Here is a 12,941-nt window from a genome sequence, read left to right on the forward strand (position 1 = left end):
TCTTGCATCTCCACAAAAAATCGATGACATATATTTGAATAAATAACAAATTCATTGTTTTAAATCTAAGATGCGCCTTATTTTTATACTCATCTAACAGATGTGTGTATGCATTCTGCATGATGCAGTGTAGACTGTCACAGTATTTTTAAAGAATAAAAACAAACAAAAAAAACACTGGATGAAGATCTGGCGTTTCCTATCAGATTTCTTTGCCGGGCGATCGTTTTTGCAGCCATGTTGCTCTGAATAATTGTTGCCGCCATGCATGATACTGAATAACTGTTTTCAAAACAATTTCATTAAAATATTGTGCATTGAAACAAAATTGATGTCTCTCCTGTTCCTCATTCACAGACACAAACACATTCTTTCCAATGATGCTATGCTATTCAACTCTCTGGAATGCGCCCCTTTATCCAAGTTTGTAGCGCGCCTAACTCAGCTTTGTTTAATTCATGATATATTGGATATTTTTTAAATACGCCTTGGACCCCGACTGCAGAAAGTTGACTGAAGGTGTTTTCAGCCCAGATCGGAAGTGCGAGCTCGTCCTTCTCCCCTTGGCAGTAAAACAGCGGAGGTAATGGGGAGTTCTTGGGGACTGACTCGAGCTCCTTAAACATAAATACAAATGCCACAATTATATAAACCAACCTAAGTTGTCATTCAAACATGTACATTTCTGTTCTATTCTGTATGAACCGTGAACTTATCACTACAACTGAAATCTTGGGACATTGAGTGTAGCTGTAGTAGAACTATGACTTGGAGTGGTGGTAGCTGTAGTAGAACTATGACTTAGAGTGGTAGTAGCTGTAGTAGAACTATGACTTGGAGTGGTATAAGATGTAGTAGAACTATGACTTGGAGTGGGGGTAGCTGTAGTAGAACTATGACTTGGAGTGGGGGTAGCTGTAGTAAAATTATGACTTGGAGTGGGAGAAGCTGTAGTAGAACTATGACTTGGAGTGGGAGAAGCTGTAGTAGAACTATGACTTGGAGTGGTTGTAGCTGTAGTAGAACTATGACTTGGAGTGGGGGTAGCTGTAGTAGAACTATGACTTGGAGTGGTTGTAGCTGTAGTAGAACTATGACTTGGAGTGGAGGTAGCTGTAGTAGAACTATGACTTGGAGTGGGGGTAGCTGTAGTAGAACTATGACTTGGAGTGGTAGAAGCTGTAGTAGAAAGTGGTGGTAGCTGTAGTAAAATTATGACTTGGAGTGGGAGAAGCTGTAGTAGAACTATGACTTGGAGTGTTAGAAGCTGTAGTAGAACTATGACTTGGAGTGTTAGAAGCTGTAGTAGAACTATGACTTGGAGTGTTAGAAGCTGTAGTAGAACTATGACTTGGAGTGGTTGTAGCTGTAGTAGAACTATGACTTGGAGTGGGGGTAGCTGTAGTAGAACTATGACTTGGAGTGGTGGTAGCTATAGTAGAACTATGACTTGGAGTGGTGGTAGCTATAGTAGAACTATGACTTGGAGTGGTGGTAGCTATAGTAGAACTATGACTTGGAGTGGTGGTAGCTGTAGTAAAATTATGACTTGGAGGGGTAGAAGCTGTAGTAGAACTATGACTTGGAATGGTAGAAGCTGTAGTAGAATTATGACTTGGAGTGGTAGAAGCTGTAGTAGAACTATGACTTGGTGTGGTAGAAGCTGTAGTAGAACTATGACTTGGAATGGTAGAAGCTGTAGTAGAATTATGACTTGGAGTGGTAGAAGCTGTAGTAGAACCATGACTTGGAGTGGTAGAAGCTGTAGTAGTATTATGACTTGGAGTGGTGGTAGCTATAGAAGTATTATGGCTTGGAGTGGTAGAAGCTGTAGTAGAACTATGACTTGGAGTGGTAGAAGATGTAGTAGAACTATGACTTGGAGTGGTGGTAGCTGTAGTAAAATTATGACTTGGAGTGGTAGAAGCTGTAGTAGAACTATGACTTGGAGTGGGAGAAGCTGTAGTAGTATCATGGCTTGGAGTGGTGGTAGATATAAAAGAATTGTGACTTGGAGTGGTGGTAGCTGAAGTAGAATTATGACTTGGAGTGGTAGAATCTGTAGTAGTATTATGACTTGGGGTGGTGGTAGCTTGGAGTGGTGGTAGATATAAAAGAATTGTGACTTGGAGTGGTGGTAGCTTAGAGTGGTGGTAGATATAAAAGAATTATGACTTGGAGTGGTAGAAGCTGGAGTAGAACTATGACTTGGAGGGGGGGTAGCTGTAGTAAAATTATGACTTGGGGTGGTAGAAGCTGTAGTAGAACCATGACTTGGAGTGGTAGAAGCTGGAGTAGAACTATGACTTGGAGTGGTGGGAGCTGTAGTAGAACTATGACTTTGAGTGGTGGGAGCTGTAGTAGAATTATGACTTGGAGCGGTGGTAGCTATAGAAGTATTATGGCTTGGGGTGGTAGAAGCTGTAGTAGAAAGTGGTGGTAGCTGTAGTAAAATTATGACTTGGAGGGGTAGAAGCTGTGGTAGAACTATGACTTGGAGTGCTGGTAGCTGTAGTAAAATTATGACTTGGAGTGGTATAAGCTGTAGTAGAACTATGACTTGGCGTGGTAGAAGCTGTAGTAGTATTATGAGTTGGAGTGGTGGTAGCTATAGAGTGTTGGTAGCTATAGAGTGGTGGTATCTATAGAGTGGTGGTAGCTATAGAGTGGTAGCTATAGAAGTATTATGGCTTGGGGTGGTAGAAGCTGTAGTAGTATCATGGCTTGGAGTGGTGGTAGATATAGAGGGGTGGTAGCTATAGAGGGGTGGTAGCTAAAGAGTGGTGGTAGCTATAGAGTCGTGGTAGCTAAAGAGTGGTGGTAGCTATAGAGGGGTGGTAGCTAAAGAGTGGTGGTAGCTATAGAGGGGTGGTAGCTAAAGAGGGGGGGTAGCTATAGAGTGGGGGTAGCTATAGAGTGGTGATAGCTATAGAGTGGTGGTAGCTTGGAGTGGTGGGAGATATAGAGTGGTGGTAGCTATAGGGGGGTGGTAGCTAAAGAGTGGTGGGAGCTATAGAGTGGTGGTAGCTTGGAGTGGTGGTAGATATAGAAGGATTATGACTTGGAGTGGTGGTTGCTGTAGTAGAATTATGACTTGTAGTGGTAGAAGCTGTAGTAGAACAGAACTATGACTTGGAGTGGTATAAGCTGTAGTAGAACTATGACTTGGGGGGGGAGAAGCTGTAGTAGAACTATGACTTGGGGTGGTAGAAGCTGTAGTAGTATTATGACTTGGAGTGATGGTAGCTATAGAAGTATTATGACTTGGAGGGGTGGTAGATATAGAGTGGGGGTAGCTATAGAAGTATTATGACTTCGAGTGGTAGAAGCTGTAGAAGTATTATGACTTGGGGTGGTGGTAGCTTGGAGTGGTGGTAGATATAGAAGGATTATGACTTGGAGTGGTGGTTGCTGTAGTAGAATTATGACTTGGAGCGGTGGTAGCTATAGAAGTATTATGCCTTGGAGTGGTGGTAGATATAGTAGAATTATGACTTGGAGCGGTGGTAGCTATAGAAGTATTATGAGTTGGAGTGGTGGTAGCTTGGAGTGGTGGTAGATATAGAAGTATTATGACTTGGAGTGGTGGTAGATATAGAGTGGTGGTAGCTATAGAGTGGTGGTAGCTAAAGAGTGGTGGTAGCTATAGAGTGGTGGTAGCTATAGAGTGTTGGTAGCTATAGAGTGGTGGTAGCTATAGAGTGGTGATAGCTATAGAGTGGTGGTAGCTTGGAGTGGTGGTAGCTATAGAAGAATTATGAGTTGGAGTGGTGGTAGCTGTAGTAGAATTATGACTTGGAGTGGTAGAAGCTGTAGAATTATCATCACTTGGAGTGGTGGTAGCTTGGTGTGGTGGTAGATATAGAAATATTATGACTTGGAGTGGTGGTAGCTGTAGTAGTATTATGACTTGGAGTGGTGGTAGCTTGGAGTGGTGGGAGCTATAGAAGTATTATGACTTGGAGTGGTGATAGATATAGTAGAATTATGACTTGGAGTGGTGGTAGCTAATTATGACTTGGAGTGGAGGTAGATATAGCGTGGTGGTAGCTATAGAGTGGTGGTAGCTATAGTGTGGTGATAGCTATAGAGTGGTGGTAGCTTGGAGTGGTGGTAGCTATAGAAGTATTATGAGCTGGAGTGGTGGTAGCTGTAGTAGAATTATGACTTGGAGTGGTAGAAGCTGTAGAAGTATTATGACTTGGGGTGGTGGTAGCTATAGAAGTATTATGACTTGGAGTGGTGATAGATATAGTAGAATTATGACTTGGAGTGGTGGTATCTATAGAAGTATTATGACTTGGAGTGGTGATAGATATAGTAGAATTATGACTTGGAGTGGTGGTATCTATAGAAGTATTATGACTTGGAGTGGTGATAGATATAGTAGAATTATGACTTGGAGTGGTGGTAATTGTAGTAGAATTATGACTTGGAGTGGTGGGAGCTGTAGTAGAATTATGACTTGGGGTGGTGGTAGCTATAGAAGGATTATGACTTGGAGTGGTGGTAGATATAGTAGAATTATGACTTGGAGTGGTGGTAATTGTAGTAGAATTATGACTTGGAGTGGTGGGAGCTGTAGTAGAATTATGACTTGGGGTGGTGGTAGCTATAGAAGGATTATGACTTGGAGTGGTGGTAGATATAGTAGAATTATGACTTGGAGTGGTGGTAATTGTAGTAGAATTATGACTTGGAGTGGTGGGAGCTGTAGTAGAATTATGACTTGGGGTGGTGGTAGCTATAGAAGGATTATGACTTGGAGTGGTGGTAGATATAGTAGAATTATGACTTGGAGTGGTGGTATCTATAGAAGTATTATGACTTGGAGTGGTGGTTGCTGTAGTAGAACTATGACTTGGAGTGGTAGAAGCTTTAGTATTATCATCACTTGGAGTGGTGGTAGCTTGGTGTGGTGGTAGATATAGAAATATTATGACTTGGAGTGGTGGTAGCTGTAGGAGAATTATGACTTGGAGTGGTGGTAGCTGTAGGAGAATTATGACTTGGAGTGGTGGTAGCTGTAGTAGTATTATGACTTGGAGTGGTAGAAGCTGTAGAATTATCATCACTTGGAGTGGTGGTAGCTTGGAGTGGTGGGAGCTATAGAAGTATTATGACTTGGAGTGGTGGGAGCTGTAGTAGAATTATGACTTGGAGTGGTAGAAGCTGTAGGAGAACTATGACTTGGAGGGGTAGAAGCTGTAGTAGAACTATGACTTGGAATGGTAGAAGCTGTAGTAGAATTATGACTTGGAGTGGTAGAAGCTGTAGTATTATCATCACTCGGAGTGGTGGTAGCTTGGAGTGGTGGTAGCTATAGAAGAATTATGAGTTGGAGTGGTGGTAGCTGTAGTAGAATTATGACTTGGAGGGGTGGCAGCTTGGAGTGGTGGTAGATATAGAAGTATTATGACTTGGAGTGGTGGTAAATATAGTAGAATTATGACTTGGAGTGGTGGTACCTGTAGTAGAATTATGACTTGGAGTGGTGGTAGCTGTAGGAGAATTATGACTTGGAGTGGTGGTAGCTGTAGGAGAATTATGACTTGGAGTGGTGGTAGCTGTAGTAGAATTATGACTTGGAGTGGTGGTACCTGTAGTAGAATTATGACTTGGAGTGGTGGTAGCTGTAGTAGAACTATGACTTGGAGTGGTAGAAGCTGTAGTATTATCATCACTTGGAGTGGTGGTAGCTTGGAGTGGTGGTAGCTATAGAAGTATTATGAGCTGGAGTGGTGGTAGCTGTAGTAGAATTATGACTTGGGGTGGTGGTAGCTGTAGTAGAATTATGACTTGGAATGGTGGTAGCTGTAGTAGAATTATGACTTGGAGTGCTGGTAGCTATAGAAGTATTATGACTTGGAGTCGTGGTAGCTGTAGTACAATTATGACTTGGAGTGGTGGTAGCTGTAGTAGAATTATGCCTTGGAGTGGTGGTAGCTATAGAAGTATTATGACTTGGAGTGGTGATAGATATAGTAGAATTATGACTTGGAGTGGTGGTAGCTGTAGTGGAATTATGACTTGGAGTGGTGGTAGCTGTAGTAAAATTATGACTTGGAGTGGTGGTATCTATAGAAGTATTATGACTTGGAGTGGTGGTAGATATAGTAGAATTATGACTTGGAGTGGTTGTAGCTTGGAGTGGTGGTAGCTATAGAAGTATTATGAGCTGGAGTGGTGGTAGCTGTAGTAGAATTATGACTTGGGGTGGTGGTAGCTGTAGTAGAATTATGACTTGGAATGGTGGTAGCTGTAGTAGAATTATGACTTGGAGTGCTGGTAGCTATAGAAGTATTATGACTTGGAGTCGTGGTAGCTGTAGTGGAATTATGACTTGGAGTGGTGGTAGCTGTAGTAAAATTATGACTTGGAGTGGTGGTAGCTATAGAAGGATTATGAGTTGGAGTGGTGGTAGCTGTAGTAGAATTATGACCTGGAGTGGTGGTAGCTGTAGTAGAATTATGACTTGGGGTGGTGGTAGCTGTAGTAGAATTATGACTTGGAGCGGTGGTAGCTGTAGTAGAATTATGACTTGGAGTGCTGGTAGCTATAGAAGTATTATGACTTGGAGTCGTGGTAGCTGTAGTGGAATTATGACTTGGAGTGGTGGTAGCTGTAGTAGAATTATGACCTGGAGTGGTGGTAGCTGTAGTAGAATTATGACTTGGGGTGGTGGTAGCTGTAGTAGAATTATGACTTGGAGTGCTGGTAGCTATAGAAGTATTATGACTTGGAGTCGTGGTAGCTGCAGTAGAATTATGACTTGGAGTGGTGGTAGCTGTAGTGGAATTATGACTTGGAGTGGTGGTAGCTGTAGTAGAATTATGGCTTGGAGTGGTGGTAGCTGTAGTAGAATTATGACTTGGTGTGGCGGTAGCTATAGAAGGATTATGACTTGGAGTGTTGGTAGCTATAGAGTGTTGGTAGCTGTAGTAGAATTATGACTTGGAGCGGTGGTAGCTGTAGTAGAATTATGACTTGGAGTGCTGGTAGCTATAGAAGTATTATGACTTGGAGTCGTGGTAGCTGTAGTAGAAGTATGACTTGGAGTGGTGGTAGCTGTAGTAGAATTATGCCTTGGAGTGGTGGTAGCTATAGAAGTATTATGACTTGGAGTGTTGGTAGCTATAGAGTCCTATAGAAGTATTATGACTTGGAGTGGTGATAGATATAGTAGAATTATGACTTGGAGTGGTGGTAGCTTTAGTAGAATTATGACTTGGAGTGGTGGTAGCTATAGAAGGATTATGAGTTGGAGTGGTGGTAGCTGTAGTAGAATTATGACCTGGAGTGGTGGTAGCTGTAGTAGAATTATGACTTGGAGTGGTGGTAGCTATAGAAGTATTATGACTTGGAGTGTTGGTAGCTATAGAGTGTTGGTAGCTGTAGTAGAATTATGACTTGGAGAGGTAGAAGCTGTAGTAGAATTATGACTTGGAATGGTGGTAGCTATAGAAGAATTATAGCATAAAGTTATACTACAAGGCTTTTTCGTATTACTTCTATACTCGTTTGGCGTTATCAAGTGTGACATCAATTATACCTTATAAACGGCCGAGCCGTTGTTGAGAAAAGAGGAGAGCGCGAATACGCCTGCCACATCACGATGAAATCTGTAGGTAAGATGTAAAGCCATAGCTCCGCCCATGGAGAAGCCGCCTGCAAAATCAAAAGTTACAATGCAAAAGATGTACGATTATCCATAGCCTCGCCCATAGAGCGGCCACCTGCAAGATCAAAAGTTACACAAAAAGATATACTAGTATCCATGAATGTCATATTTTAAGGAAAGGTAATTTGACAATATTTAGAGAGGTGTCTTTGCTGCAGTCAGCACCTTATTGCCAGTTAACAATACAGAGCGACACTTGTTCAGAAAACGGAAATAATGCCATCCCCTATACATAAAGAACTATAAGGGGAAGACATTCTGAGTGTTGATCTAAATCCATGTAAAGTCGAATATTTCAAGATCCAAACATTCAAACTTATTTGATTCACCAGATGAATGCGCTCCGAGTCGCAGTTACATCAGTTCTTTCACACGTTTTTCGATTTTGTTATGATGTTTTTCATGGGTGCAGAGAAGATACATGTGTATCTAGAGCGAAGCCCTTGTATTTTTTGACTTTTTGTCTGGGAAAACATCCCGACATTGGAATTAAACACACACACATAAATATATACCAACCTATGATGATCCGTGACTTAGGGATGCCGTTCGCCACTTGCTCTTGTATCAGGGTAGAGAGGTTGGCACACATGGCCTCCACCGACTGCGAATGTTCCGGAACGGTAGGGGATATCTGCATGCGATCGAACCACACATTACTCATGGCGCCGCCCATCGGTGTATAATGTCTGGTGAAAATATAAATTCAAATTCAAATTTTTTATTTGTACATATGTAAAGTTCTACAAATTTGTTTGAATGCAAAACAGTGAAACACAGAGAAATACATACATATGTCAAAGACATGTACATGTAGAAAATTCGCAAGGAGATAGCTTATATTTCTAATATACATTAACATGAACAAAATAAACATAGCTTCAAATAGAAAAATTTATTCAAACATTGTTAGCTGCAAAGTCCATACCCTATACTGTCAGCAAGCCCACTCTCAGTTCTAGAGACTGTTTAATGAATAAGCAAGAGTCCATTATAACTGCATATGTTTGCATAGCCATTGTAAGTCCCTTTAAATTATATTATAATATAAACACTGTCAGGAAAAAATGCGTTCGTAGGGCTACATATATGTATGATCGTAAGAAGCAACAGTTGTATAATGTTATGCTGATACAGATACTTCAATACCACAAAGTTTGCCGGCCTGCATGAATGTTTAAACAAAAAACATTCAATTGCAAGCCTATAACTAATAGTATTACTGTTACACTCCTGACGACCCATCTACACAGAAGATGTCATTAGTCTGTGGTATCTGTGCTGTAGTGTTCAAGTGAGTTGGTACTATAAATGATGCCATTGGAAGCACGGTCACACGACAAACAGAACACAACGCAATACATATCCAGCACACACGCAGGCATACACACATAGTGAGATATTAGCCAGGTGGCATAGGACTAGTAGCTGGCGCCTGATAAGGCAGCTCCTTTTACGTATATGCAAAATTGTATTAATTGTATATCTATGTACTGTAAAGCGCTTTAGAGTGGCTTACTATAGCTAGATAGGGTGCTATATCAAATGCTGTATATTTATTTTTATTATTAGGGCCAAAAACAAAAGATCGATGGTATACCCTGGGGTCACTTGTCTGCCCTACCACTTGGGTTTTCTCCTGGTACCCCCGTTTTCCTGTCACATTAAGACCCCTTGCTTGTGCTTACCAACCGGGCCAACAAGAGTGTTTCATATTAAGCAAATAGAACTAGTTTTGCAACCGTTTTTTTTTTCATTTATAGTGAAAATCATTATTGGTTATAGAGTCATTAATATGTTGTAAAAACTTGCGGTAAAATTTATTTTGTAATGGAAGATGCTTTGGAAAGCAGTTTTTATAACTTCAAGGCGAACATTATCAGAAGAAAAGGCTTCAAAAACAATATTGCGCCCTGTTTTCGCAAGAAACTTTTCACTTCTATATCAACATTTTATGTAGTAACAATACCCTAATCATGAGAGGTACGACACTGAATCGGTTGGAGCTCGGTAACCCTAGGTGCTAGGGGTGCGTACTCACCTTAAGGGAGCTGTGGGGTACAACACCTTCGCGTGGGGGAAGTGGAACTCTCCTCTAGATGCCATAGTTACCCATTCTGAAACTCCGTCTCCTGTGTCACCTACATGAATGATAGACAAAGCTCATGACACATTCATACAAAATGTATTTTCTATACAAGGGCACATTTTAATGTGCATATAAAACTGTAACAGGAAAGAGAATAGTGTACTTCCACTGGGTATCGAACCCTCGATCTCCAGGTTCCTCGTCGGACGCTCTACAACTGAGCTAAAGAGAAACTCCCTCTAGCTTGAAGCTAGAAGGCGACCTTAATCCCATGTACAATTAAAACCTGCCTCACTTATTTACTCCCCCTTTTTAAATGTGTTCGCCCTCGAACACAATAACCCAGGTTCTAATTCCCTGTCCACGGACACCAGGAAAGAGAACAGTGTGCTTCCACCGGGGATCGAACCTTCGATCTCCAGGTTCCTAGTCTGATGCTCTACCACTGAGCTAAAGGGAAATTCCCTCTAGTTTGAAGCTAGAAGGCGACCTTAATCCTATGTACAATTAAAACCTGCTACATAATCCTAGACATTTGACACGGTGACCTCAAAAGCAGTCGCACGTATCCTACTGTAACCTGAATCATATGCGACGTTTTACGACCCTGAAGATTCCAATTTAATATATGATCAGATTCATTCGTTATGAATCAAGTGTCTAAAAATCTGTTCAAGACAAGAAATCTTTCAAAGAATTGGTTGTCGGTGGACGGTATTAGTTCAATTACCCCACCAGGTTAATATCAGGGTATATTACGTTACGTGTATCCGTTGATCCGTGTCTTAAAACAGTACATGTACGTTCATTGTGATATCAGACAGGTATCGTGAACGCTCACATAATGAGTTACTCATGGTATTAATTAACAATAGGCTGCTGCAGGAAAATACTAAACAAGAGGCCCAGAGGGCCTGTATCGCTCACCTGGAAATGTTAGCAAAATTAAAGTTGGAATAGCTAGATGTTGCTGGTAGTGTACATGTATTACATGGTTAGTCAGGGGTTATAGTTATATGCAACTGGACAAAATCCTGTCATTTCTACAGGAAAATGAGGATTTTGAAGAATTTGCTATGTTTCCCCTACTGGGCCCCAGGGGGGTCAGATCAACCATTGATACAAAATCAGGCTGCCTTCACCTCATGATGCTTTAGACCAAATATGGACATAATCCCGTCATTCCTACAGAAGAAGAATTATTTTAAAGCTATTTTTCTATTTTCCCTATTTGTTCCTGCCCCTCTGTCCCTGAGGGGTTCAAACCCACCAATTATACAAAATTGATTCAAATCCTTTCAAATAGTATGCTTACTGTTCAAATTCGGTCAAAATACCTTCATCTCAACGGAAGATGAAGGATAATTATTAAAGCTATTCCTTTATATCCCTTATTGGACCCCGTCTCACATCAGACCCACCATTTATACAAAATTAGTTCCCTTCACCCAAGGGTGCTTCAGTCCATATTTGGACAAAATCCTGTCATTTCTACAGAAAAAGAAGGCTTTTGAAGAATTTGCTATATTTCCCTATTGGGCCCCGCCCCTCTGCCCCCAGGGGGTACAGACCCACCGTTTATACAAAATTAAGTCCCCTTCACCAAAGGATGCTTTAAACCAAATATGTACAAAATCCTGTAATTCCTTCATATTTCCATTCTAGTATACAAGTTTAAGTTGTTCAGTTCTATATGTTATGTTCAGTGTTTTTCGGGAAAACTTGTCTGAATTTTTTCTTTTACTCCACGCGTTTTCGCTTTTATTATTTATTTCTGTTTTTATTTTTTTCATGTTTTATTTGTTGATCCCCGAGCACATTTATATAGACACCATCCATCTGATCGGATCCGTCTTTGATTCCGCCACAGCGTTCCGTAGTCAGTTCGGCAAGCCGTTCCAGGTTTTACTAACACCCAGAATTTAGCGTGATCACTGAATAGACCTATTGGAGGTTATCTGTAATCAATGACCCAACGTGCTACTGATTATGTCAGTTCGATCATGAAAACGTACCAGATCCGTGCAGGAACAAAACCACAGCATTACACACTGGTCCTGTCTGCTTGACAATTCGCGGATATAGAATCGATGCCGCAGTGGTCGCCATGTTTGTTAGCGTTGGGAGGGGTCTGTTTTGTTAAAAAGGTATTAAAGTTTTTTAATAGTTTTCATTGAACTGTTATACTTACATTTAATCATAATTCAACTACTAAAATATTACACGTATTATCAGATGTTTTACTTGAAAGTTGTGATTAATAAATGAAGAAAATAGGAAGGTTGAAAGAGATGAGTATTAACAGAGACCTAAAGTAAAGGGACCGCCGACTCCCAGTGGCGGGAAAATATGTTACCGATTTCGCAGTGCCCTAACCGGGTGTCATACAATATCAAGGCCGATAACTCGTACCGTCTATTCGCCTTGGTAAACACTCGAGTGCTGTCGATAGAAATATTGTTAAGCATCGATTTCACACAACATGAATTAAACGAACTGTGTGAGGTATGTGTGTTATTCTAATATTATATTCCCACACCTGAAATAGAAAAAAAGCAATATCTAAAGCATTATTCGTGGTCAATAACATAATGTTCACGAAGCAGCCGAGTCGACTTTTTTCAGTTTTTAGTCTGTGGTTTCACTTTCACTTCACCGGTCAGGTGCCGTTCTGGTGATAACCTCTTGTGAGAACATTCCCCTATTTTGTATGTCAATACTTGTCCACAATATATTTGTAATCAATGTGCCTTGTATGTATACTATGCTATGTAGTGAGCTGCACCCTCATGTACAAGCTGACAAGTACACATGCCGTGATGATGATGGTTCCCTTGTTGACTCACTCTCTGGTTCCGGCCCGGGTCCTGGACAGCAATATAAATATCCTAAACCTTCTTGGACACGTCCCGTGTATACTTTAGGCCATGTTGCTTTATGTTTTCAAAAATAATCATAAGAATAAGAAAGCAAATATTAATAATCAGATTATTGTTTTTATTGCACATAATCTCATAAATTTATAATATGAAATTAACGGTAACAACTTAAATATAACATTTTTGTCTTCTCAATTATTTTTTATTACATACAGCTTCATACTCAGCCTCTCACAAACATGTGACATCATATAAAATTATAATAATGTAAACAAATGAGTCATTACAATAA

At 40.7% G+C, this 12,941-nt stretch overlaps 1 protein-coding gene across 2 annotated transcripts in view; it reads right to left on the bottom strand.

Moving 5' to 3' along the window:
* Positions 1-12,941, bottom strand: part of LOC110450421 (lysophospholipase-like protein 1) — a 14,307-nt gene continuing 1,366 nt past the window's right edge. The window contains exons 2-6 of one of the 2 annotated variants that reach the window (XM_021497927.1): positions 12,617-12,703; positions 9,723-9,822; positions 8,201-8,370; positions 7,553-7,668; positions 1-617 (exon numbers count right to left, since the gene is read on the bottom strand). In XM_021497927.1, the coding sequence (XP_021353602.1) occupies positions 393-617; positions 7,553-7,668; positions 8,201-8,370; positions 9,723-9,822; positions 12,617-12,703 (698 nt within the window). In that variant the 3' untranslated portion in view covers positions 1-392. Of the gene's footprint in view, positions 618-7,552; positions 7,669-8,200; positions 8,371-9,722; positions 9,823-11,785; positions 12,704-12,941 lie in introns of both variants that reach the window. The other variant, XM_021497929.1, reaches the window with a different exon arrangement.

This window comes from Mizuhopecten yessoensis, unplaced genomic scaffold (assembly GCF_002113885.1).
Source record: "Mizuhopecten yessoensis strain PY_sf001 unplaced genomic scaffold, ASM211388v2 scaffold5229, whole genome shotgun sequence".
NCBI classification, from domain to species: Eukaryota; Metazoa; Mollusca; class Bivalvia; order Pectinida; family Pectinidae; genus Mizuhopecten; species Mizuhopecten yessoensis.